General features: G+C 47.8%; 3 protein-coding genes across 4 annotated transcripts; all 3 read right to left on the minus strand.

Annotated features, from left to right (window-relative positions):
• Positions 1-983: 983 nt before the first annotated feature.
• KCTD14 (potassium channel tetramerization domain containing 14) lies at positions 984-9587 on the minus strand. 2 transcript variants are annotated; one of them, XM_077926935.1, is made up of 2 exons: positions 9389-9587; positions 984-6237 (listed from the first exon to the last, which is right to left on the minus strand). In XM_077926935.1, the coding sequence occupies exons 1-2, from the start codon at positions 9446-9448 to the stop codon at positions 5566-5568; spliced, it is 732 nt and encodes a 243-aa protein (XP_077783061.1). In that variant the 5' UTR covers positions 9449-9587; the 3' UTR covers positions 984-5565. The 2 variants fall into 2 exon arrangements, with proteins under 2 accessions (XP_077783061.1, XP_028581422.2); XM_028725589.2 differs by having other exon boundaries at positions 984-6240.
• Positions 9588-16105: 6518 nt separating this feature from the next.
• On the minus strand, positions 16106-18666 carry LOC114595288 (thyroid hormone-inducible hepatic protein). The gene is made up of 2 exons (XM_077926936.1): positions 18143-18666; positions 16106-16543 (listed from the first exon to the last, which is right to left on the minus strand). Exon 1 carries the CDS (start codon positions 18558-18560, stop codon positions 18171-18173), a length of 390 nt encoding a protein of 129 aa, XP_077783062.1. The 5' UTR covers positions 18561-18666; the 3' UTR covers positions 16106-16543; positions 18143-18170.
• Positions 18667-23587: 4921 nt separating this feature from the next.
• Positions 23588-25635, minus strand: LOC114595289 (mid1-interacting protein 1-B-like). Its single transcript, XM_028725592.2, has 2 exons — positions 25077-25635; positions 23588-23961 (listed from the first exon to the last, which is right to left on the minus strand). Exon 1 carries the CDS (start codon positions 25493-25495, stop codon positions 25100-25102), a length of 396 nt encoding a protein of 131 aa, XP_028581425.2. The 5' UTR covers positions 25496-25635; the 3' UTR covers positions 23588-23961; positions 25077-25099.
• Positions 25636-27314: the final 1679 nt, after the last annotated feature.

A 27314-nucleotide genomic window follows, 5' to 3' on the forward strand; every position in this document is an offset into this window, starting at 1 on the left:
TGGGACAGAGCAACGGAAGCTCACCCCATCGCGGGGATTCAAACTGCTGATTTTCTGATCGGCAAGCCCCAGAGGCTCAGTGATTTAGACCACAGCACCACCCGTGTCCTCCCTGTGACATATATGATGTCTTGATGATGTATTATGGGAAACTTTGGGAAACTTTAAAATACTGATGTAACCATTGTTCAGGGCTTCTGGCTGCTTTGCATTTATGTTAGTCGTGGGAAGTCTTGTTGCAACAATAATGATCAAGCCTACTGGCTGCTGTTTTGCTTCTGTCTCCTGGCCAATGGGAGCCAAGGTTAGGCAATTGTGGGGCGCTCAAAGGACTCCCTTTTACAGTTCTTCGCATAAAAAGGACCCCACATGCAGAAAACAAGGGTATGGCAGAGGGAAATTGAGAACAGGCATCTCCCTGATGTGCTAGTCTTCTACATGCAGAAAGTTGTGTGTGTTTTTAAAATGTGTTGAAGCACTGAAAAACGCACCTCCACCTGTCTGCAATGATAAACTCTGTCTTCTTCCACTATCCCATAATTCTATATAACTTGCAGAGTGGCTCAAACTTGGACCCAAATTAAATGTGACACCAGGTGAGCAGGAACAGATCTTGCTCAGTGTCTAGCACAGAAGGCTTCACATTTAATTAGAGCTACTTTATTAGGTGTAACCAGTACTGTTCAAGAGGAATTACACAATTGTGCAATGGGACTTCACCTTCCTCTTGTCTCTCTGCCCTCCCCCAGGTTTCGAGGATACATTGGGGGAGGGGGAGCTGCAGAGAAAAGGAGGGCACGTTTCGTTGCGCAAGTATAAGTCTGTTGTGCAAACAGAACAGCAAACACATATTCCTGGTTGGGGCGGGGCCTTGGGCAAATTGTCAACCGTGAACACAGAAGAAATTGCCATGCAGATAAGTATGAACAGTGGTCATTATGAATTTAATAGTGGTCATGCACACACACACGTGCAAAAAAAAATTATGCCAGGTTATTTATTTATTTGCATTTATATACCACTAAATATTCAAAAAATCTCAGTTGCGACGGTAACATAGACATCCTAGCACCAGTGAATTCAATCCACAAGTGATAGCATGGAACTTCTTGATATGTTGTAAACTTCACGTTGCAATCTCCGTTGCAAGTTCCTTCATGAAACAATAGCCACATTAAGGACAATTACGAAGTTTCCTGGGAAGTCATAAAAAATGCTTCCCGCACTGCTTTTTCAATATTAGTGTCTTCACAGATAACATTAGTGTCATCACACAGATAATATTGCATCCTAACCCATATTCAAGTTTCAAAAGTTCCTAAACACCTGAATCCACACCCTCACCTGCTAGATATATTGTTGGCCTTGTGTGTTCTGTTCTGCAGTATTTTTGCTCTTATAGCTGCAGAAACCTGCATGCTGCAGCGTCTTTACATACACATTTATGTAAAGCACTCCCCCTGCCCACCCAGGAATTCTGGGAACTTTAACTAAAGGGTCCTGGGAATCGTAGCTTTGTGAGGGGCAAACTACAGTTCCCAGGCATCTGGGGGACACACAAAACATTCTTTAAATGCACTCTAAATGTACTGTGTATGCACAGCCTTTTGCAGAACAAATGAATGCCAATTAAGCGAAACAAACATGCAGTGCTATGACGGAAGACAGCACTCGAGTTTAAAAGTAAACATGAAGTAATCCAAGGCATGTGATTTGTTCAAATATCCCTAAAAAACAAGGATACTAAATTGAGAATACAAAGGGTGTTCGTGAGGGCTAATATAGCAGAAGTGCTGGTGGCAGATCGGGGGGGGGGGGGATAGACCACAAAGAGAATTTCCAAACTATTGCTATTTTGGGGTAGGGTTCAATCACATACTGGCAGCTGCTCACCCCCCAATCAAGTAAAACAATAGGAATATTTAACTAACTGACTAATGTTTGTTTTTCTTCCCCCTGCCCCACCATTAGTTTTATGCCATTGGTTCTGGGTTTCGCTAGTGGGGCCACTAGTGAAAGTGATGGCTGGTTCAGGCAACCAGAAAGAAGTGCTATTCACACAATCACTCACTCTTCGGAACTCATTGCCACAAGAGTCATCCACTAGCTGGGAGAAACCAGAAGATGGAAATACGTTCCCAGTTCCTAATTTGACATTCTCCGAAAGCTGCTCCTAAGCATGTTTACCAAGAGGGATGTGCTTCTTACCTACCGAGTTTGCATATGATTACAGCTTTATTACCTTATTTAATCCAGAGGTGCAGGTGCAGCCAATATGAGGGCTCTGTAGAGCTCTCCAGTCTTAAAATAAATGTTCAGACTGCCCCTAAAGAATACATTCCTCAAACAACCAGAAAGCTGTTCCCCTATGCCAGGTGCTATATATGCTGATGTAAAGGTAAAGGTAAAGGGACCCCTGACCATTAAGAGTGAAGGGGGCCATCTTGGAAGTGAGGAGGGGGTGGTAGCCTGCAAGAGAGAATTCTCTATAGGGAGCTGTAACACTCATTCAAGCCAGTAGTTTAGTTTGTGGTAAAGGTAAAGGGACCCCTGACCATTAGGTCCAGTCGCAGATGACTCTGGGGTTGCGGCGCTCATCTCGCTTCGCCAAGGGAGCCGGCGTACAGCTTCAGGGTCACGTGGCCAGCATGACTAAGCCACTTCTGGAGAACCAGAGCACACGGAAACGCCGTTTACCTTCCCGCTGGAGCGGTACCTATTTATCTACTTGCATTTTGACATGCTTTCGAACTGCTAGGTTGGCAGGAGCAGGGACCGAGCAACGGGAGCTTACCCCGTCGCAGGGATTTGAACCGCCGACCTTCTGATCAGCAAGCCCTAGGCTCTGTGGTATGCTGATGTACACAGTCACGAAGTCTATTTGTGCACCATGTGCTCTTGTCCTCTCCCTCGTACAATACAGTCAAAGAGCCGGGAGTCTATCAGTTCTGAGCTCCACAAAAAATAACCTTCAGACTATGGCACACCATAAATCCAGACCACGGGCCATCTGTCCCCTGGGAACTATAGTACAGGCAACTCCCCATGTACACATGTTCAATATGTGTGTGACCGCACAAATACGCATTGCACCTTTTTGCACAAATACGCATTGCAGGGTGGTGGCAGAACAGGGCGTTTGCAGGCTTTTTCAATGGTGCTTCAAATACAGTCGAACCTTGGTTCCCGAACAGCTTAGTTGCCGAGCAAATCGGCTCCCGAACGCTGCAAACCCGGAAGTAAGTGTTCCGGTTTGTGAACGTTTTTCAGAAGCCGAACGTCCGATGCAGCTTCCGCTTGAGCGCAGGAAGCTCCTGCAGCCAATCGGAAGCCATGCCTTGGTTTTCGCACCAATTCGGGAGTCGAACGGCCTCCCGGAATGGATTAAGTTCGAGAACCAAGGTACCACTGTATGTGCCATTTCAGTGCCTGTAAACTGGGAGTTGCCTGTATTTTCCTTGCAACAGTATGAATCCAGGTGGAAATTGCAGGATAAGCAGGTGAGAGAGATACAGCCAAGATGCATGATTCTGAATCAAGACAAATTAACTCCAGTTGGGAATGAGGAAATCCACCCTTGCGCCAAATGTGTTGGGGATCTGTCGGGCTGCCAACAGGAGCAAAGCTCTCAGGTCATTCCAGCAGGCAATATTATCAGCAGCTGAGGTCCACTTACTTTGAAGCACCAACCCATTGGATATAAGGACATAGGAACCTAAGGTAAAGGTAAAGGTACCCCTGCCCGTACGGGCCAGTCTTGACAGACTCTGGGGTTGTGCGCCCATCTCACTCAAGAGGCCGGGGGCCAGCGCTGTCCGGAGACACTTCCGGGTCACGTGGCCAGCGTGACATCGCTGCTCTGGCGAGCCAGAGCCGCACACGGAAACGCCGTTTACCTTCCCGCTAGTAAGCGGTCCCTATTTATCTACTTGCACCCGGGGGTGCTTTCGAACTGCTAGGTTGGCAGGCGCTGGGACCGAACAACGGGAGCGCACCCCGCCGCGGGGATTCGAACCGCCGACCTTTCGATCGGCAAGCCCTAGGCACTGAGGCTTTTACCCACAGCGCCACCCACGTCCCCAAGGAACCTGCCTTATGCCAAATCAGACCACCAGCCCCTCTAGCTCAATATCTGTCTACACTCTGGCAGCAGCTTTGTGGAGTTTCAGGCAAGGAAAATTCCCAGTCTTGCCCAGAGATGCTGCCGAGGACTGGATTTTGCAGGTGAGGCGTGGGACCTACCACTGAGCTATAATAATAACAATGATAATAATAATAATAAATTTATTATTTATACCCCACCCATCTGGCTGGGTTTCCCCAGCCACTCTGGGCAGCTCCTAACAGAATACAGTGGTACCTCAGGGGTTAAGTACTTAATTCGTTCTGGAGGTCTGTTCTCAACCTGAAACTGTTCTTAACCTGAAGCACCACTTTTAGCTGTGCTGTCAGAGCACGATTTCTGTTCTCATCCTGAAGCAAAGTTCTTAACCTGAAGCACTATTTCTGGGTTAGCGGAGTCTGTAACCTGAAGCATATGTAACCTGAAGCGTATGTAACCTGAGGTACCACTGTATTAAAAACACGATGAAAGATCAAACATTAAAAACTTCCTGAAACAGAGCTGCCTTCAGATGTCTTCTAAAACAGTGTTTCCCAACCTTTTTTGGGCAAAGGCACACTTGTTTGATGAAAAAAATCTTGAGGCACACCACCATTACAGCCCCGTGACGTCAGCGCGCAGCGTCACGCCGGGAGGGAAGGGCGCCGGGGCGCTGCTGCTGCTGCTGCCGCCGCCGCTCCCGGCAGGCATGGGCCCAGCTGAGGCGGCGGCGGCTGTTGTGGTGGTGGCGGCGATAGCGGGCGGAGGAGGGGGCGGCGGCGGGGCCAAGGTGGCCGGCGGCGGCGGGGGAGGCGGCGGCGGGTGGAGCAGGAGGGCGGCCGAAGCCGGTGAGGGAGTAGGGTTGCCCGGGGCTTGAGGAGCCGTCGCCGGGAGTTGCTGCTGCTGTTGTTGCTGCTGCTGCCCGGACATGCCGGCCTCCTCCTCGTCCGCTGTCTCGCGCTCCTCCCTTTTGCGCGCGCTGCCCCGCCGCCGCCCCATTGGCCGGGTCCTGTCAGCTGATCCTGTGTTATTTCCTGTGTGTGTGTGTGAGGGGAGAATGGAGAGAGAAACCTCGGCACCACCACCGCGGAGCCGCCCCCGGCTCGACGCGGATCCTCGCCGCCGCCGCCCCGCCTCTCGCCGCCCGACTCGCCCGCCTCCCTCCCACGGCACACCAGGGAACGTCTCGCGGCACACTAGTGTGCCGCGGAACACCGGTTGGGAAACACTGTTCTAAAAGTCAGGTTGTTGTTTATTTCCTTGACATCTGATGGGAGGGCATTCCACAGGGCGGGCGCCACCACCGAGAAGGCCCTCTTCCTGGTTCCCTGTAACCCCACTTCTCGCAGTGAGGGAACCGCCAGAAGGCCCTCAGAGCTGGACCTCAGTGTCTGTGCTGAACGATGGGGGTGGAGAGGCTCCTTCAGGTATACTGGGCCGAGGCCCTTCCCGCTGGCTTTCCGCTACCACCAAGTGAAGAGAAATTTGTAGAAGTAGTCATTGGATTTGAAGCGGAAACCCTTTTCCGGAACGTAGCCCTGGAGAGAGATCTTGTACCCTTTGGCCTCCACGTCAATCTTGATGCAGTCGAGTAGGTCAGAAATGCCCGGAGAGGCTTTCCAGGGTCCAAACTTGACCACCGATTTCTTGTAGGAGTCCAAGCCGTTGAGGGTGTCATGGCACTTGACGACATCCTCATCGGTCTTCATCACGCACACCATGACGCTGGACTGCCGGGCCGCCACCGCTTCTGCCCTCGCGATGCGGATCATCAGCTCGATGTTCTCGTTGTAGCTGGGCACGCGGGCAAGGAACTGTTTCCTGGCCACCAGCTCCCCAAAGATCTGGGGAGAGTCCTCCAGCTGCTTGACCAAAGGCTCGATGTCGTAAAAGAGGGCTTCCTTGTACACCTCCTGGACGCAGTTCGTGGGCACCTGGTTGCTGCGCAGGTATTCCAAGATGTACTTGAAGTAAGTCCCGGGCCGGTCTATGAAATATCTTCCCTCGGGGTCTGTGCGGGGCTTGGTCTGCCCACTGGCAAACATCTCAGCCAGCTTGGAACCCGGGTGCTTCTTCAAGGTGCTTAGGGTGGTGGTGAATATCTCCCCGCCAACATTGAGCTCTATGATTTGAGACTGCTGGAAACAAAGAAAAGGAAAGCAAGGTGATATCCAGGGAAGGAAGGATGGATCTGTCCACTCTGATTTCTCACTGTTTATCATTTTTCCGATCTTTAAGTTCATTAACACAGGCTTTTGGCCCTTATTTTGGAGGGTAACCAAGTATGTCTGGGGTCTCTTGCACACCTGCTTTTGCAAACCCTCCAACATTTCTCCGATGAAAATAGGGATGCCCTATTCCATAATAATAATAATTTTATTATTTCCCTTTCTTTCCCCAGGGCTACAACAGTTTAACAAGAAGGTACAGAAACTCGGGCTGTCAGTGGAAATTTTGCGATCGATGTCCCTACCATCTGCAAAGGCTATAATAAAAACTAGGTTGTGGGATATTGAACACTAAGAACTAACAGTAGCAGCAGAGAAAACATGTTCCCCTCTTTATTTTCAACTTTCTTGGGCCCATGAAACTAACCATAATTACCTTGAATTTCTGCTTAACCCTCAAGAAAGGAGGGCATTTTCACTGGCCAGATTTAATTCAAATCCATCCAGTCTCCTTTGGGGAAGGTTCTCAGGCAGGGAGGAAGGAGAAGAAAGAACTTGCCCATGCGAAGACCACCTGGTGGAAACCCTTACACATATAGTTCTCAGTTGTAAACTATATGCTGATCTCCGCCAGCAATTTCTAGATCAACTCTGTATCCCCAAATGGAAACCAGAGTCAGAGGTCATACAATTTCTATTACTGGGGAATGATCAGGAGCTCACCAAGTTAGTGGTTAAATATCTCTATTTGGTTTTTTGTCGTTGAAATACACTGCAGACGTCTGCTCTCCCTGGAGACCAAGAGATGTGACGATAGACTGCTCTGCCTCCTTTCTTTTAGGAAATGTTTTGTGCCACTGGGGAAGTGGTACTTTAATTCTGTATTGATTTGTTTTATTTTGGATGTTGTTTGTGATGCCAATAAAAGGTTTTACGAATACGAATGTATACTCCACTGGCATTGCCCCAGCTACTCTGCACGGCTTCCAACATATATAAAAACATAAGAAAACATTAAGCATTAAAAAAACCTGCCTTTAGGTGCCTTCTAAAGGTTGTATAGTTACTTATCTCCTTGGTTCGGGGGTTGCATGGCTCTATAGCCTCCAACATTTATCCGATGAAAATAGGGTTGTCATAAGGAAATGTGGGACATTCTGGGATCAAACCAGAAAACAGGACAGCTTCTGTAAATCCAGGACTGTCCCTGGAATACAGGGACACTTGGCGGGTCTGCTTTTGGTGAGGTGGACCTGTCTTTTTCTAAATATTTATGGATGAGCATTTTGCATTCTTGGGTTGTTGTTTTTTAAAAAATATCTTATTAATAAACCAAATAAATCAAGGAGCATGACGTAATACTGTTATCGCAGGTTGAAAGCATTAACGTTGAAACGTTCCAAAGCATTTTAAAGAAATACTCTACTCATTTCCCCATAAGCCTGTTAGGCTGGTTAATATGTATATTTTTGTAATAAGGTTAGCTTAATCATAGTTACTATGAACCCAAGGTTCTTTCTTTATTCATGTTCTTATACTTGCTTTTTATGGTTTGTTTGTTTTTTGCTATTTCTGTTCTTACATTGCTACTCGCTTTGAGACACTTTCATGTGAAAAGCAATGAATAAATACAATATAATAATAATTATAATAATGGCAGAAGGAGGACTCATGCAGACTTCCATTTGTGCCACAATTTTTGTCCCAACGCTTTCCCTGGGAAAATGCTCTGCCGAATGGAAACAAACGTAAATCCACGGAACCCCCCCATTGATATTTGTTTCAATTCAGTGGTAAACAGAGGGTTTTCCCAGGGAAAGCGGTAGGACAAAAAAACGCCCACCCTCTCAGACCTGAGCTTGGAAGTCCCAAACCTGAGGCTGGAAATCACAGCATAAACAGAAATCTTTTTATAAATGAAATAAACAAACAAAAGAGAACCAGATGAGCCCTGAGACACATCACTGTTGCACTGAGGGCTCACCTCTGCTATGCATTTCTAGATGCAGGAAAACCCACTTTTTATCACTGAACAGATTGCTTTTTGCTCAGATTCAGTGGGAAACTGTGGGTTTCCCCAGGGAAAGCACCAGAACAAATGGGGAGGAAACACTCCGAGAAAGCCCTGGAAAGCCCATACCTGTGGAGCAAAGGTTGGTGTGGATGCTGGTCCCTGACAGGGCCGGATTTAGGTTTGACGAGGCCTTAAGCTACTGAAGGTAATGGGGCCCTTTATATGTCCAGCTGCCCTTTGTCAACAACAAATTTCTGCTACTTTTTTTTGTGTTGAATATATGCTATGTGGTAATTTATGGACCTAATAGGTATCTCAAGCCATTTGCACATGTTGCCGTGCAACCAGTCCATGCAGAATGTAGGCACCCTATATATAGAAATGAGCGAAACAGTGATATTTTAGGGAGCAGGCTAGCAGGCGGGGCACGTGACTTACATTAGGGACATCCAACTCGCAAAAGTCTGCGATCTACTCACAGTATAGAAAAACCGGCAGTTGTCGTAAAAACTTACCCATTGTCGTAAAAAGACTGGCAGTGATTTACCCAAGGCTGTGGAGCATTTTTCAGGAAGGCAAAGTTGTGGAGCTTGAGCTTTTTTTTTAGGAAGCCAGAGTTGGTTTTTTTGTAAGGAGATTGCTCAGGGGCCAGAGATCAACCAGGATCTACCAGGAAAACCCTGTGATCTACCAGTAGATTGTGATATACCCGTTGGACATGCCTGACTTACATCAAAGGAGCCTACACAACACAAAACACTGTTGCTATATGTAGGTTTTATTTTATTTGCTTTTTTATCTTATATTTTGGAAATGTACATCCAGTTTTTTTCCCTTTAATTTTTTGGGGGGCCCCCAAGAGAGTGGGGCCCTAAGCTATAGCTTGCTTAGCTTATACGTAAATCTGGCACTGGTCCCTGAGACCAGTATTGTTAACTTTGATTAACTTTCTCCAGGGAAAACAAGAAGTCACCAACTTACCTGGGCCTTTCTGTTACCTGGAGATGCTGGGAATTGAACCCACGACCTTCTGCAAAGCTCGGAGCTGCACAGCCCCTCCCCAGCTAGCTGTTCCAGGAAGTCCTGGCCCCGTGATTCACTCACCGTTTGCAGGTTGCTCCCAATTTGTTTCCGGAGGGAAATCGGTTCTGATGAAATGCTCATCTTTCCCCTTCAACTCACACCTGCAAGCTTCAGATCTGCAGGAAGGGCAGCCAGCCCCAAAAGACCCCAATGTGGTGGAGGGGTGCTGATTTTTCTCTCGTTCTCTCCCACTGCAGGTTTCCCCCCTCACAGCTGACTCCGGCACATCCGCCTGCCTGCCACTTGGCGGCCACAGCTCCCTGGAGAACTTCCCAGGTGAGTTACAGGTGCAAAGCAGGTAACCCGCAGGTGGAAATATTTTTCCAGGCCGGCCTGTCTTCTGGCAGCCAACTTTTGCTGAGCAGCCCAGAGAGAGAAGCACTGCCTATATATATTCCTCCCTGTGACACCTGCGTAAGAAGCCCTGGCTAACACCCAGCCGGGCAAACCAGACCCTCCCACTTTCTTCAGGTCTCACGTCCAGGTTAGTGTAGCCCGAAACACTCCCTTCTTGTGAACTGGTTACACCCTGCTCCCACAGCTTATCCTGAGCGACTGCTCTGTCCTCCTCTTTTAAAGGCACAGGAAGCTCATTCAGAGCTTAGCCGCTTTTTTGGGAGACCAGTCAATTGCCTGTTCTAGGCAGGGCTGCCCTCTCTCTGAACAGGTTTGCAGCTCGGTTTGCAACTCCTAAACCAATCATCTAGTCCAAACCTCTGCAAAAAAAATTTAAATTTATTGGTTTTTACATATTACTTTACAATACAGATGTACCAAAGCCGACACCATTTCCTCCCCATCCCCCCATACATTTACATTTCTATTTCCTCAATCCATCATATTATTCTTTTCTCCTTCCTCCCACTTCCCTCCGCCCCCACGCGATTTCCTCCACATTATACAATTTACAATAATCTTTGCATTCTACAACCTTCTCAAATCATCTATATATTCTTATTATCTTTCCTTACTAATTTTCCTTCCATCCAGTACTTCACATTTTAATCTAGGCATATTAGCATATCTTTTTTTGAGCAATATTTTGCCATATACTCATCAAAACACAGTGGTACCTCGCAAGACGAATGCCTCGCAAGACAAAAAACTCGCTAGACGAAAGGGTTTTTTGTTTTTTGAGCTGCTTCGCAAGACGATTTTCCCTATGGGCTTGCTTCGCAAGACGGAAACATCTTGCAAGTTTGTTTCCTTTTTCTTAACACCGTTAATACAGTTGCGACTTGACTTCGAGGAGCAACTCATAGAACGCGGTGTGGTAGCCTTTTTTGAGGTTTTTAAAGACTTTGGTGATTTTTGAAGCTTTTCCAAAACTTTCCCGACACCGTGCTTCGCAAGACGAAAAAAATCGCAAGACGACAAAACTCGCGGAACGAATTAATTTCGTCTTGCAAGGCACCACTGCATTTCCACCTTTTTAAATTTCCCCCCTGACTGATTTCTTATTATAGCAGTTAATTTTGCCAAAATTAAATATTCATTTAGTTTACAAATTCATTCCTCCTTTGTGGATGTAGTTTGTGACTTCCACCTAGCAGCAATCACTATTGTAGCAGCTGTACTTGCATATAGAAAAATTCTTCCCCCCCCCCCCAGTGGTATCTCATCATCTATCAATCCAAGGAGATATGACTCTGGTTTCTTTGTTATTGATATTTTCAACATCTTTAGTTCTTCGTGTACTACTATCCAAAATTTCTTAATTTCCTCACACCTCCACCACATATGTATTGTTGTTCCTATTTCTCCACCACATCTCCAACAGAGGTTGGATTTCAATTTGTATATCTTTGCCAACTTAACTGGCGTTAAGTACCACCTATTAGGGACACGGGTGGCGCTGTGGGTAAAAGCCTCAGTGCCTAGGGCTTGCCGATCGAAAGGTCGGTGGTTCGAATCCCCGCGGTGGGGTGTGCTCCCGTTGCTCGGTCCCAGCGCCTGCCAACCTAGCAGTTCGAAAGCACCCCCGGGTGCAAGTAGATAAATAGGAACCGCTTACTGGCGGGAAGGTAAACGGCGTTTCCGTGTGCTGCGCTGGCTCGCCAGATGCAGCTTTGTCACACTGGCCATGTGACCCGGAAGTGTCTCCGGACAGCGCTGGCCCCCTGCCTCTTGAGTGAGATGGGCGCACAACCCTAGAGTCTGTCAAGACTGGCCCGTACGGGCAGGGGTACCTTTACCTTTACCTTACCACCTATAGAACATCTTTACAAAATTTTCTTTAATTGTATATGAACCCTCTGCAATTTCAGGAATCTCAGCTAAAGTATCCAGCTTTGGTTAATATGCTGGGAAAGTGCGCCTAGCTGTCAACTTTGCCCTTTTCTTGCGAGGAATCCTATTTGGAATAAGGGAATTTCCCTTTAAAAAAGGGAAATGTTGACAGCTGTGAAAGTGAGGCACTGGAAAAGCCAGGAATGAATGAATCATTAATGGTGTTATAAGAATTTTAAGGTCTCAATTGTAGAATAAATATTCATATATGCACACATATCTAAATATATGAACCATGTGTCTGAAATAGTACGGGAGAGCAATCCTGAAGCCATTTTGACTCTCCCAATGAGCTCAAATATTCCTCTGCAGTAAGGGAGGCAAATGGGATTGTCTTTTTGCTTGCAAATCTTGTCTTAAGGGTGTATTTGTGTATGAATAGGGTGAGCCTGTGACCTGGATTCAGGAACTAAAGTATTAACCATCACCAAAGAATGGGCAGGCTGCCCAGGTAATGCAATCAGGGGCCATTGTCAGGTATCCTGGCAGACAGGATTTCTGCTGTAGACCACCTCCTTCTGTGATGTATGTATGATGTTTTGGGGAGTGGTCTTGGGCTACAGGGTGGGCAATTTCAAGCGTCTATATAAGGGCTTGTGCACCATTGTTCAGGGTTCTCCTCCCTCCTGCGTGTGGTGAGTGGGGACCCTGCTGCAACAGTTCCTTGAATAAAGATCAGGCTTACTAGCCGCTTTGCTTCTCAATATACTCTGGTTGGCCTCTGTTGTTTTCTCCTACCAATAGGGAACCCACTTAAGGACTCTATATGGGCTCCGGAATACCCCATAAGGGAAAGGGAGCAGTTTTTCTTATAACAATGGGAAGATGTATAAACATCCCACAAGCAAATCAAGATGAACGCCTGATAGATTCTCACTGTTGTAGACCCTCCTTTATTGAACAACAAACATTCAATAAAGACTGGACACAGGCCGCATCATAACAGTGTATTCAAAGCAGTATTGCACCACTTTAAACAAAAAATTATCCCAAGAATCCTGGGAACCGTAGGTTGTTAAGGGCGCTGAGAGTTGCTATTCCCCTCACAGAGCTACAGTTCCCAGAGTTCTGTGGGGAAAGGGATTGGTCTTTGGACCACTCTGAGATCTGTAGTTCTATGAGATATCCCTAATAGGGTCTCAGCACCCTCAACAGACTACAGCTCCCATGATTCCTTGTGCAAAGGCACGACTGTTTAAATTGGAGCAATACTGCTTCAAATGTATACAGGTACCAACCATTTTGCGTGCGTTCGATGGGGCCATCATCTGACCACTGCGTCAGCTTTGTGTAAGACTCACCCAGCAAGCGTCATGGTTAAGTGGGGATTTGAACCCAGGTCTCTGTGGTCCCAGTCCAATACTCTTAACGGCTTACACCACACGGCTTTCATGTACAGCCATACCTCAGGTTACAGACATTTCAGGTTACATTTTTTCGGGTTATGGACTGCCAAAACCCGGAAGTACGGGTTACTTCCAGGTTTCGGCGGTTGCACATGCGCAGAAGCACTAAATCGTGCTTTGCGCATGCGCAGAAGGCCAAATTGCAACCCACTCATGTGCAGACGCGCCACTGCAGGTTGTGAATGTGCATCCCGCATGGATCACGTCCGCAACACAAGCGTCCACTGTATATAAAAGTCCTATTGCTGTTTTCAGTTTGTGAATGCAAACATGGGCTTGGCTCCGATGATGACTGTGGAACATTCCTTTCCCTTGACTCTGGAACGGGGCATGGCGTGGCCGTGATTTTTCCTTGTCCTACGGCAGCCCATCCCAGGGTTCCCGGGCAAACCCAAGGACCGGCCCCACAATGCTGGCAGCCTTGGCGCACACCTCATTCCTCCCCTACATCAAACAGAGGTTTCTTCCCAACTCTGCAAACTTGGCAGCCCTCCTGCCGCACCCTTAAGGCGGCCTACGTTTCTCTCCATTTACGTTTCCCACGCATAACTTGGCCTCTCCTCCAGCTGTTGCTCTTTATCTATAAAATTATGGAATTCACCCGCATAAGACGAAGTGTGATGCAAAGCAACTCAGAAGGCTTTAAAAAGATTAGACAAATTAGAAGGCTAGCAACAGCTAAGGTAAGGTAAAGGTAAAGGACCCCTGGATGGTTACGTCCAGTCAAAGGCGACTATGGGGTTGTGGCGCTCATCTCGCTTTCAGGCCGAGGGAGCTGGCGTTTGTCCACAGGCAGCTTTCTGGGTCATGTGGCCAGCAGGACTAAACCACTTCTGGCGCAATGGGACACCGCGATGGAAACCAGAGCGCATGGAAATGCTGTTTACCTTCCCGCTGCAGTGGTACCTATTTATCTACTTGTGCTGGTGTGCTTTCAAACTGCTAGGAGCTGGGACAGAGCAATGGGAGCTCACACAGTCGTGGGGATTCGAACCGCCGACCTTCCGATCAGCAAGCCCACGAGGCTCAGTGGTTTAGACCACAGCGCCACCCACGTCCCAGCAACAGCTGTTAGCTACAATGACTAGGTTTGTTTGTTTGTTGCACCAACCTTTCCTCCAAGGAGCTCAAGGTAGTGGACACAGTTCTTCCCCTCCTCAATTAATCCCCACAACGACCTTGCAGAGTAGGTTATGCTGAGTGGCAGGGAGCATCGCCAAGTGAGCTTTGTGGCGCAGGGTGGGGATTGAACCCTGGTCTCCCAGGTCCTTTCCTGACACTCTAACCACTATGGCGCACTGGCTTGGCCTCCACTGATGGAGGTCGTTGTTGTGGTTGGCATCCGTCTGCCTCGAAAGACAACGGAGTGTTCCTCCAGGGGTGAAGTCACACCGCTCTGTTAGCATTAGGAAAACACCTCTCTAGGGCGCAAGCCTGGGCAGTGTGTCTGGAGCTCCTGGGCTGCCCAGACGGCAAGACCTCTTGGCCTCACAGATGTGGTCCAAAAAAAAGCAGAGCAAGGCGTTTGGCACCAGCTTGGCTGCAGGAGTTGCCAGAAGGAGGCATACAAAGCACCATCCAACTGCCTTAGGGACACCACTTCAGATTTGTGTAGGGTTTCCTCCTTAGCCTTTTCTTCTCCTGAAGATATCTATCCCACAAGGCAGTGGAGGTTTAGGATCAGAGTTTTCCTTCTCCTAGGTGGGCTCCCTTCGCAGGTGGATGAGCCCCATCTGCCCCTCACTCCCCTCTACAGATGTGCAGAAACCACCTTTTTGACCACAGAGCCCACTATTGGTTTCGTCTGCTCAATCCAACAGAGCCTGTCTTTGTACAGGTCAGTTTTGGTGCTGACCTTGAAAGCCCTAAACGGCCTCGGTCCAGTATACCTGAAGGAGCGTCTCCACCCCCAGCGTCTCCACCCCAGCGCCGAGGGCCTTCTGGCGGTTCCCTCCCAGCGAGAAGTGAGGTTACAGGGAACCAGATGGAGGGCCTTCTCGGTAGTGGTGCCCACCCTGTGAAACGCCCTCCCTTCAGATGTGAAGGAAATAAGCAGCTATCTTTAAAAGACATCTGAAGGCAGCCCTGTTAAGGGGAGTTTTTAATATTTAATGCTGTATTGTTTTTAACATTCGATTGGGAGCTGCCCAGAGTGGCTGGGGAAACTCAGCCAGCTGGGTGGGTATAAATAATAAATTATTATTATTATTACAGTGGTACCTCGGGTTAAGTACTTAATTCATTCCGGAGTTCTGTTCTTAACCTGAAACTGTTCTTAACCTGAAGCACCACTTTAGCTAATGGGGCCTCCTCCTGCTGCCGCGCCGCCGGAGCACGATTTCTGTTCTCATCCTGAAGCAAAGTTCTTAACCTGAAGCACTATTTCTGGGTTAGCGGAGTCTGTAACCTGAAGCGTATGTAACCTGAAGTGTATGTAACCCAAGGTACCACTGTATTATTATTATTATTATTATTATTATTATTATTATTATTATTATTACTACACAGGGGAAGTTCCTAACTCACCGAGGGTTTGAGACCCTCACCTGGTTGAGCCAGAATTATGGGAGCTGGAGTCTGAAAACATCTGTAGGGCCACACATTTCAGGCTCGCCTAGGTATACTGATGAATATAAGATGCTCACCATCCTCTTTAAATTGAATGCTTTTAAGGGGGGTGGGAACAACCCCAAAACTAACACCACTGAATAAGATTAAGGGAGTTACATCGTGCAATTGATTTTTCTTCTCTTTACAATTAGGTATGCATCAGTGCTATTTCTCTGGAAAAAGAGGTGCCAGAACTCACCATGAACTTCTCCCTTCTTCTCTTATAATGGCAATGGTCGCCACCTGAATTCCGGTGAGTTCCGGCTGAAAAAAATCCCTGGTAAGCACATATATAAGGTCCACTGGACATTTGAATACTTTATTTTTTATAACACACACATATGTACACACACACAAACACAGGTTTCAGCCTAACTTCTAAATAGTACAAACAGAACAGTGTGTGAATTAATGAAACAAAATGAGGCGCTACTCAGAATAAGTCTTTTTATTGACAGTGAGCCCATCAGCTCAAATTTCACTTACGTACAAAACAATAAAATTAAGTTTACCTTTACGGAAGTGGATTGCAAGTATTAGTCATCAGAGACAATGCAATCAGTAGGACATGAGTAGATTTCAAAATACATAAACATCCTCTTTGAATCATATAGGGCCATATATATGTTTGGCATTTAGTTTACTTTGTAAGATTTATAAGCCACTCAATCATCAAACCCTCTAAGCGGGTTACATAAAATATTAAATATGCATTAAAATAATTTAAGCTTCCCTCCCACTCTATAAACCCTATCAATTCAGTATTTTCCGTATCACAGAGCTCGTTGCACCAGAAAGTCCTCTGGAAGAACATACAGCAAGACATGTCCGCTTCGTGAATTTGGACTCTGGGAGACAGTGCCAGCATAACCTGTGGAATTAATTGGAAAGTAATTCTGAATGCTTTCTCATCAGAATGCCTTATCACTGTATTGGACTACTGCAATGCGCTCTATGTGAGGCTACCTTTGAAGGTGACCCGGAAACCACAACTACCCCAGAATGTGGCAGCTAGACTGGTGACTGGGTGTAGCTGCTATTACACCGGTCCTGAAAGACCTATGTTGGCTCCCAGTACATTTCCGAGCACAATTCAAAGTGTTGGTGCTGACCTTGAAAGCCCTAAACGGCCTCAGTCCAGTAGACCTGAAGGAGCGACTCCACCCCCATTGTTCAGCCCGGACACTGAGGTCCAGCTCCGAGGGCCTTCTGGTGGTTCCCTCCCTGCAAGAACTGAGGTTAAAGGGAACCAGGCAGAGGGCCTTCTCAGTAGTTGTGCCCTGTGGAACGCCCTCCCACCAGATGTCAAGGAAATAAACAACTACCTGACTTTTAGAAGACATCTGAAGGCAGCCCTGTTTAGGGAAGCTTTTAATGTTTGATCTTTTATTGTGTTTTTAACATCCTGTTGGGAGCTGCCCAGAGTGGTATAAATGGGCAGTGTACAAATAATAATAATAATAATAATAATAATAATAATAATAATAATAATTGTTATTATTATTATTATTCAATCTCCTTTTATAAAACAGCAAATCTAAACACAATGCTCTTTCTATACCCTTTGAACAATTTCCCTTGGAACTAACTGCACTTAGACTAATTGCAATTGCACTTGGAACTAATTAGGGTTGCCATATGCCTGGGAAAACCCCGGACATGTCCTCTTTTGTGGGGGCCAACATGCCCCTTCAGGCGGATTTTTACATTTTAAAGGAAATGTCTGGGTCAGCAGGGGTGGGGTTCAGACTCGGGCTGCTCTGCATGCTGCAGCCGCTGCCATCCTGAGCTGGGGAAATAGGTATGCTGGCACAGTTTGGCTGTCCTCTTTTTTGCTCTTCAAAATATGGCAACCCTAAACTGGGCATTAAGACATTTTTGCACCTAGAAGCCCCAAGTGGAATCATATATCCATCTAATCCATCTAATTCCTGCTAATCTCAGCTAATGCCTCCATGAGAGGTGGCCATCCAAACTCTGCTTAAAAACCTCCAAGGAAGATAAAGGTAAAGGGACCATTAGGTCCAGTCGTGGCTGACTCTGGGGTTGCAGCGCTCATCTCGCTTTATTGGCCAAGGGAACCGGCGTACAGCTTCCGGGTCATGTGGCCAGCATGACTAAGCCGCTTCTGGCGAACCAGAGCAGCGCAAGGAAATGCCATTTACCTTCCCACCAGAGCGGTACCTATTTATCTACTTGCACATGACATGCTTTTGGACTGCTAGGTTGGCAGGAGCAGGGACTGAGCAACGGGAGCTCACCCCGTCGTGGGGATTCGAACCGCTGACCTTCTGATCGGCAAGTCCTAGGCTCTGTGGTTTAACCCACAGCGCCACTCGCATCCCTCCAAGGAAGATAGGTTCACCTAAACAAAAATGTTTTAAGCAGGCACCAAAAAGAGTACCGCAAACCTGCCTACCTGGTGCCAGTAGGCTGGGAATTCCCATTTGAGCAACGGAGGACCTCTTACCTTTGCTCTTTGCACCATGCATTTGTCATCAGCAGAGATGAATTTCGCCCTGGTTAATCTGCCCCATAATTTCATTGTATTTGGAGGTGACGGCATTGGCTCTCCTTGTCAGCTGTGCGAGGACACGATACAAGCTGGACACGTGGTAATAGAAATAGCCTTCAGGGTTCTGCTTCTCTTTCTCTTCCTGTTCTTTCAGACGGCTGGCGACATCAGGGTTCTGGTTACTGAGAGGCAACAGGCCACCTTCCACCACCAGCTTGATGGATTTCAGCAGCGTGTAATAATCATACAGATCTTTGCCGCCCGAGTCAGCCTCAGGCGTGTTGTCCTGCCATTCCAAGGGGACGCCCTGGAGAACGCTGGGGAACATCACCGTTTGCTCCATCTTGCGGACTGCAGAGAAGTAATCTTCCATGGTTGCGAGAGGAGAGACTTCTTTGAGCCTAAAACCTCGGGGGATCTCAGGACCGTTAGATGTGAGCGTTCCTTGCTTCCAGTTGGTGTGGCAATTTATGAGCAAGCCTGGGTGGAAACCAGCCGTGGAACGTGTGATCAGGAAGAGGTCCATTGGAGCGGTGGACAACACCCCTCTGTCCTCAGCCAATCACATTTCTCCTCCTCTGGCATCTCATCAGTTGTCTCCTATGTGGTTAGCAATGTGACTTTATTTACAGGTTGGAATGAACCCAAATTAGAGGTGGACTGATTGACCCCAGTTGAAGCCAGGACTTGCTGATCAATAACTGACAAGTCATGATGTGCAGAGTGGAAAACACCAGGCCAAATCAAGCAATATTTATTCCCAGGGTTTCAGAATCACTGGAGGACAAAAAAACAGGCTTGCAATAACTACATGGAGAGCCATTGCTACTCCTGAAGGCAGAGTGTGCTGGGCCCGGGGTAACCCGTGAAACGCGGTCCAGGACCGGTCCAGAATCCGAAGGTTCTGCTAGGAGTCAGTCCAACAGGCCCGAGGCAGGACATGAGGCAGGAAACCAGGCAAGGACAGGTACAGGATCTCAGGCAGGATCTAGCATACAGCAATGTTGCTCCTGCAACCTGGGGCGGGGTCCGACAGCCTTTTATCTTTGTCAGGGTAGCGGCCGGGCCTGATCCCCCAGCGACTCACCTCCCTGTTTTGCCCGGAGGCGAGCACTCCTCCTGCGAGTACTCAGGTCTCTCCTTCTCTCAGACCTGAGTCTCTGCAGCTCGGGAGACGTCGGTGGGTTACTAGACCCAGGGGCCGCCTCAGCCTCCCCTGACCCAACCGGTAGTGGAGCAGCTGTAAGTGATGGCCCAGCTGGAGGCAACGAGGTCATCCCCGCATCTGGAGCCAGGGCAGGTTCAGGCCCCTGACTCGACCCAGCTGATGTTTGTTGCAGGGGAACATGTGCAGACTGGGACTCTTCAGGATCAGCCCCCAGACTTGGTTCAGATGATGCCTGAGGCAAAGGATCCGGTGCGGACTGAGACTCCTCTGGTTCCGAGTCCAAGCCCAAGTCCCAGGCCATCACACAGAGAAGTATTGAATGCTCTTAATGCAGGCATCCCCAAACTCGGCCCGCCAGATGTTTTGGAAGTCCAACTCCCACCATCCCTAGCTAACAGGACCAGTGGTCAGGGATGATGGGAACTGTAGTCCCAAAACATCTGGAGGGCCGAGTTTGGGGATGCCTGGCTTAACCCATGCTTGATCTTTCACCAATTCATAGAACCTTAGAGTTGGAAGGGGCCCTGGGGGTCATGTAGTCCAACCCCTGCAATGCAGGAATCTCAGCTAAAGCATCCACGACAAATGGCCATCCAACCTCTGTTTAAAAACCTCCAAGGAAGGACAGTCCACCACCTCTTGTGAAACAGCTCCCCTGTTCCACTGCTGAACAGCTCTTACTGTCAGAAAGTTTTTCTCCTTTCTTGCAGCTTGAAACCATTGGTTCTATCATGGTTTGGTTCACAGGCGATCAAAGTCCCGGCAGGGGACGTCAGGACCGGGGGCAAGATGGCGGGGTGAGAGCAGGAACGGGGGTCCAGAAGCCAGGAGTCGAGAAGCCAAGAATCCGAGGGTCAGAGAACTGGGAGTCAAGAAGCCAAGGGTCCGAGGGTCAGGAAGCAAGGGGTCATGAAGTCAGGGGTCCGAGGGTCAGGAAGCAAGGAGACACGAAATCAGGGGTCCAAGGATCAAGAAGCAAGGAGTGAAGAAGTTAAGGGTCTGAGGATCAAGAAGCAAGGAGTCACGAAGTCAGGGGTCCAAGGATCAAGAAGCAAGGAGTCAAGAAGTCAAGGGTCTGAGGATCAAGAAGCCGAGGTTCAAGGATCAGGAAGCAAGACGCCAAACGCAGCAAGGCAGGGAACGTGTTGCTGTGGCAAAGAGCAGAAGGGGAATGCTGACCTTATATCCCTTCCTGGCTCTTGCCACCAGGTGCAGTGAGTTACCAAGTGGCCTCACCTGTGTGGCCGCGCCTTGCCTCTCCAGAACAAACTTAGGAAGGCCCCAGTCCTGCAAAGTCCTATTGGTCACAGGGCCTGGCTCCTGCACGCACACCTGACAGGTTCGAATCCTACCCTCCAGAACGGGAGAAAACAAGCTTGCTCCCTCCTCCATGTGACAGCCCTTCAGATATTTGAAAATGGCTACCCTAGCTCTGCAGATGGTGACAGCAGTCACAAAATTAAAAGATGCCTGCTTCTTAGGAGAAAAGCAATGACAAACCTAGAAAGCATCTTAAAAAGCAGAAACATCACCTTGCCAACAAAGGTCTGTATAGTTAAAGCTATGGTTTTTCCAGTAGTGATGTACGGAAGTGAGAGCTGGACCATCAAGAAGGCTGATTGCCGAAGAATTGATGCTTTTGGATTATGGTGCTGGAGGAGACTCTTGAGAGTCCCATGGACTGCAAGAAGATCAAACCTATCCATTCTTAAGGAAATCAGCACTGAGTGTTCACTGGAAGGACAGATCCTGAAGCTGAGGCTCCAAGACTTTGGCCACCTCATGAGAAGAGAAGACGCCCTGGAAAAGACCCTGATGTTGGGAAAGATGGAGGGCACAAGGAGAAGGGGATGACAGAGGACAAGATGGTTGGACAGTGTTCTCGAAGCTACCAGCATGAGTTTGACCAAACTGCGGGAGGCAGTGGAAGACAGGAGTGCCTGGCGTGCTCTGTTCCATGGGGTCACGAAGAGTCAGACACGACTAAATGACTAAACAACAACAACATCCTATCTCCTCTCAGTCTCCTCTTTTCCAGGCTAAACATACCCAGCTCTTTCAAGTGCTCCTTAGAAGCAGTGCTGTAGGATAGCCACCTCTGAATATCAGCATACCAGTTTCTACCTCCTCTCTTTCAAAAGACTGTGATTATTATTTTTTAAAGTTGTGCAATGGGAAGGAAGGGAATAGAGAACACCGTTGCATGCTAGCTTGAAAACATGCCCACATTGTTATGTGCAAAAGTGCACTGGGAGATAAAGGACCCCTGTTTATTTCAAATGATATGTGTGCGCACAGCCTAAATCGGTGGTGAGAGGGCGATCTGGCTGCGACATCTGTCACCCCATTGATCGCCAGGGTTCATCTGGCTATGCCATAGTCAATGGGCATAGCCCACGAAGCAGAGGAGCCTTCAGTGAGAGCATATTGGGGCATTGCACAGTGCTTATTGTTCAAACAGGGGTGTTACAAGCTATTTCCATCTGTGAAATGTTGGAAGGGGCAGGGACAACTACATGGCCAAGGCAGCAATCCTAGAATCAGGGACTTGAGCAGTGCCAGATTTACATATGAACTAAAGAAGGTATAGCTTAGGGTCCCACTCTCTTGGGGGGCCCGAAAAAAATTAAAGAAAAAAAAGCACTGGATGTACATTTCCAAAATATAAGATAAAAAACAAATAAAATAAAACCTACATACAGCAACAGTGTTTTGTATTGTGTAGGCTCCTATGATGTAAGTAATGGCCTGCTAGCCTGCTAGCCCGCTCCCTCAAATATCACTGGTTTGCTCATTTCTATATATAGGGTGCCTACATTCTGCATGTGCAAATGGCTTTAGATAGCTATTAGGTCCATAAATTACCATATAGCATATATTCACCACAAAAAACAGTGACAATTTGTTGTTGACAAAGGGCAGCTGGACATATAAAGGGCCCCATTACTTTCAGTAGCATAGGGCCTCATCAAACCTAAATCCAGCCCTGGACGTGAGTCCCGAACAGGGACAGACTCAACAAAAATCTTGGTTTGATGTTACGGGAAGGTATACTAACATTTCTGGAAGACACACAGCTCTGTGGTATCACATGTGTTTTCCATGCAGGAGGTTCCAGGATTGATGCCCAGTACAGTGGTACCTCAGGTTACAGACACTTCAGGTTACAGACTCCGCTAACCCATAATAGTACCTCGGGTTAAGAACTTTGCTTCAGGATGAGACCAGAAATCGTGCTCCGGCGGCGCAGCAGCAGCAGGAGGCCCCATTAGCTAAAGTGGTGCTTCAGGTTAAGAACAGTTTCAGGTTAAGAACGGACCTCTGGAATGAATTAAGTACTTAACCCGAGGTATCACGGTATCTCCAGGCAGGGCTGGGAAGAACTCCCTGTCTGAAATCCTGGAGAGCCCCTTGGCAAAAACCCTCTTGGGGACCTTTCCTGACAGGCAAGGAGCAGTCCTCCTGTGAGGCAGCCATTTTGATTTATGCCCCTAACATGAAGTTGCTCCATGGAAAATTAAAAGGGCTGCCTCTAACTTAGGGCCCATTCACTCTTTGCTTGTTCTGGGATTTTTTTAGTCACGGGTCGTCTGAGAGGTTTTTGTCCCTTCACTTAAGCAGGGAAATCCCATTTGATGCTTGTTCCAATTCAGCAGTAAACATCAGATTTTCCCAGTAAAAACGGCAGAGGGGGGAAAAAATCTCTCAGACCCATGACTAGAAACCAGGTAGGGTTCAATATTTCAAAAAGTAAAAATCTGGACACAAAAGCTTTCTCTTTTTTTGACAAAGTTGGCGAGCTTTTTTTTGGTTTCCCATTGGCCAAAGTTGTTGAGTTTTATTGGCAAATCCTTTTTTAAAAAAAAGTTTTTGAGCTATTTTTTTTAGGAAATTTGCCAAAAATTACCCCACTTCCGATACAGGCTTCCATACGCCTGGATTTTCCAGGACATCTTAAAAGATTTCTGAAAATTGCGCCCGGACGCTGTTTTCAGTGGAAATTGTGGATGTACCCTTAATCACACAGCAACACACACACAAAAAGGCTGAATTGTGGGCAGGGTACTGATGCCCTTCATTTCCTTACAGGAGCCATGTGGTGGCACAGAGCTTATCTCCAGTGAATATGATTTCAGATAGCAAGCATAATAGGCAAAGACTCCGGATGAGAGCCATTACCTGTCAGGGTAGTTGACAAATACAGGACTAGATGAAACAGTGGTCTAGGCAGCTTCAAACAATGCAAAATGCTTTATTAGTCTGAACTAAAAGCAATATTTAAACACCAGAAAGCAATGGAAACCCAAGGCATACGTTTGCAATGGAGTTTATAGATATCAGTTTTGTCCATAAATACCATACAGATAGCCATTTTGTTCACAAATATAATATAGATAGGAATTATGTTCACAAATATAATATAGATAGGAATTACGTTCACAAATATCAGTGCTTGGCTTATTCAAGTAAAGTCCATGCTACACAACGTTGTGGGGTAGATGCTGCAGTCAAGGTCTCTAGATTGTCCATTGAGAGCCTTCGTTGCGCAGCCTCAGACAGAGGACCCAAGTTGTACACATGTGCAGGTACAGAAATTCAGGTTGTCCTGTAAAACGGAAAATGGAAAAGGTGTTAACATGGTGGGTTGTGTCTTAATTTAAACCAAGGGTCCCTGTGACTCAGCCCTAGAACTTTACTGATAGCCAACATGGGGTTCTCCTGATTTTATTGGGGTACTACAACTCCCATATTCCAGTCAAGTTGACCAATGGTCAGGAATGATGGGAGTTCTAGTCCGGCAACATTGGAAAGGCACCACGTTAGCTTAGCTTTCCACTTAATAAATAGCCTGAATCCCCAAACTAAGGCCTGAAATATGAATGAAGTAATATAAGATTACCCTCACCACCGAAAGATGGACCTGCCATGTCAGAAAATGGCATTCCGTAGCCCAGCCTGTGTTGACCTGGTGGCTACAACTTCCCTCATCCACAGCCAACAATGGCCACCAAATTAACCAGGAAGGAAGGAAGAGTTTGCAAGCCTATTTTTAAAAGCTCTTTGACTCTGTTAACAGGCAGTGCCGCAACAGGAGACTACAGTACGGTGGTGCAAAATCACCTTTTATCACATCCACTTCTATTGGCTGATGGTGGCAATGTGGAAAGTTTAAAAGCGTGGATGCATACAAACATGGAAGGAACGCAGAATGTTTGATGCAGGAAACCAGCTGATAGAGCCTTCCACAAGCTGTGCCCACCAGATGTTTTTGACCACGGTTCCCATAGTCATGTTGGCTGCGCTTTAAAAAGGTAAAGAGACCCCTGATCGTTAGGTCCAGTCATGGCCCACTCTGGGGTTGTGGCACTCATCTCGCTTTGTTGGCTGAAGGGGGCCGGCGTACAGCTTCCAGGTCATGTGGCCAGCAGGACTAAGCCGCTTCTGGCAAACCAGAGCAGCGCACGGAAACACCGTTTACCTTCCCTCCGGAGCGGTACCTATTTATCAACTTGCACTTCACGTGCTTTCGAACTGCTAGGTTGGCAGGAGCTGGGACCGAACAACGGGAGCTCACCCCGTTGCGGGGATTCAAACCATCAACCTTCTGATCAGCAAGCCCAAGAGGCTCTGTGGTTTAACCCACAGCGCCACCCGCGTCCCATTGGCTGGGCTTAGGGGAGAACAATAGGTGGGAGAAGGCCGAGTGAGCCGATAACTCACCTTTGGTGTCCTTGGCGTGTGTCTCACCAGCGGAGAGAGATTTCGTTCTGGTTGATCTGCCCCATGATTTCATTATATTTCGAAGTCACGGCGTTGGCCCTCCTTGTCAGCTGGGTGAGGACGCGGTGCAAGCCAGACACGTGGTAATGGAAGAGATCTTCCAGATCAGCCTTCTCTTTGCTCTCCTCTTCCTTGAGGCTGGGATTCTGGAAGTCAAGAGGTGCTAAGCCACCCTCTGCCCTCCCCTTGATGGCTTTTAGCAGAGTGTAATCTTCATACAGGTCTCTCTCGCTGGAGTCTCCGTTGCTCGAGTTGGTCTCAAATGTTTCAGCCTGGTCTTCCAAGGAGACTCCAAGGAGGAGGCTGGGAAACATCACCGTTTGCTCCATCTTGCGGACGGCAGAGACGTATCTTTCCATGGCGATGGGTCGAGAGGGAGTCTCCGGATCTGAATTTGACTTCTTTTTCAGGGTCCCAATCTGCGCTGTGCAGGAAAGGTGAGCTGTGTTAGGTTTCAGCCTTGCTGGTGGCAATTTATATAGCAATCTTGGTCACTTCCAGAAAGCCTGAGTGGGATAGTTCCATGCCAGTTCCGGACCCTCCTTTCCCAGGGAGCCAATCCCAGCTTCCCGTGAATTGCAAGAATTTGGCAGTGACTCGTCTGTGGGTTGCAATGTGATTTTATTTACAGTCTGGATTCTTTCCCAAACTCTTTTGCCCATATCAGCGACTTGGCATAAAGTTGGACGCTTGCGTGTTCGGGTTGCCTCCCACCCCCATAATGAAAGAGAGAGAGACCTAAATTAAGTAATCACCAAGACTGGTACTAAATTAAACAGTTTTTGGCAAGCCACACTGCTGGCAAACCACAGAAAGACTGCCTTGGATGGTATTGCATAATTTGCACTCAGTTTGTGATAGCTGGGTCCTGCCACCATCTTGCTGTGGGGCACGTGAAGCAGAGATCTTGCAGACTGTCTTCAAACCACAGGGCCGGAAAAAGATGTTTGGCAAGCAACCTAAGTCTGGGAATCCACGTCCGGTCTGAACATCTATACAGGGTCAAGGGCTGGGCACGAGTCTTTAGCCCAGTCTCCTCTCTGTTTAGACTTCTAATTTCAGGGACTTGGGCAGAGGTCTGTCTTGCCACCCGCAACATGAAGATGCCAGATGGAAGTAATATTTAGTGGCTAACCCCAGCAGTGATGTATGGAACTGAGAGCTGGACCATAAAGAAGGCTGATCGCCGAAGAATTGATGCCTTTGAATTCTGGTGCTGGAGGAGACTCTTGAGAGTCCCATGGACTGTAAGAACAAACCGATCCATCCTGAAGGAAATCAGCCCTGAGTGCTCACTGGCAGGACAGATCCTGAAGCTGAGGCTCCAATACTTTGGCCACCTCATGAGAAGAGAAGGCTCCCTGGAAAAGACCCTGATGTTGGGAAAGATGGGCACAAGGAGAAGGGGACGACAGAGGACGAGATGGTTGGACATTGTTCTCAAAGCTACCAGCATGAGTTTGACCAAACTGCGGGAGGCAGTGGAAGACAGGAGTGCCTGGCGTGCTCTGGTCCATGGGGTCACGAAGAGTTGGACACGACTAAATGACTAAACAACAACAACAACAACAACAACAACAACAACAACAACAATTTATTATTTGTACCCCACCCATCTGGCTGGGTTTCCCCAGCCACTCCGGGCACCTTCCAACAAAGATTAAAAATACATCAAAATGTCATACATTAAAAACTTCCCTGAACAGGGCTGCCTTCAGATGTCTTCTAAATGTCAGGTAGTTCTTTATCTCCTTGACATCTGATGGGAGGGCGTTCCACAGGGTGGGAGCCAGTGTGGTGTAGTGGTTAAGAGCAGTAGTCTCGTAATCTGGGGAACCGGGTTCGCGTCTCCGCTCCTCCACATGCAGCTGCTGGGTGACCTTGGGCCAGTCACACTTCTTTGAAGTCTCTCAGCCCCACTCACCTCACAGAGTGTTTGTTGTGGGGGAGGAAGGGAAAGGAGAATGTTAGCCGCTTTGAGACTCCTGAAGGGGAGTGAAAGGCGGGATATCAAATCCAAACTCTTCTTCTTGAGAGCCAGTGTGGTGTAGTGGTTAAGAGCGGTGGACTCGTAATCTGGGGAACCAGGTTCGCTTCCCCGCTCCTCCACATGCAGCTGCTGGGTGACCTTGGGCCAGTCACACTTCTCTGAAGTCTCTCAGCCCCACTCACCTCACA

This window comes from Podarcis muralis, chromosome 4 (genome assembly GCF_964188315.1).
Source record: "Podarcis muralis chromosome 4, rPodMur119.hap1.1, whole genome shotgun sequence".
Lineage (NCBI taxonomy): Eukaryota > Metazoa > Chordata > Lepidosauria > Squamata > Lacertidae > Podarcis > Podarcis muralis.

Coding starts and splice junctions, on each gene's coding strand:
- LOC114595288 (XM_077926936.1), bottom strand. CDS start 18,560: ATGGAAGATTACTTCTCTGCAGTCCGCAAGATGGAGCAAACGGTGATG.
- KCTD14 (XM_028725589.2), bottom strand. CDS start 9,448: ATGAGCATTTCATCAGAACCGATTTCCCTCCGGAAACAAATTGGGAGC. Junction 6,241..9,388: donor TTGGGAGCAACCTGCAAACG/GTGAGTGAATCA, acceptor CTTTGTTTCCAG/CAGTCTCAAATCATAGAGCT.
- LOC114595289 (XM_028725592.2), bottom strand. CDS start 25,495: ATGGAAAGATACGTCTCTGCCGTCCGCAAGATGGAGCAAACGGTGATG.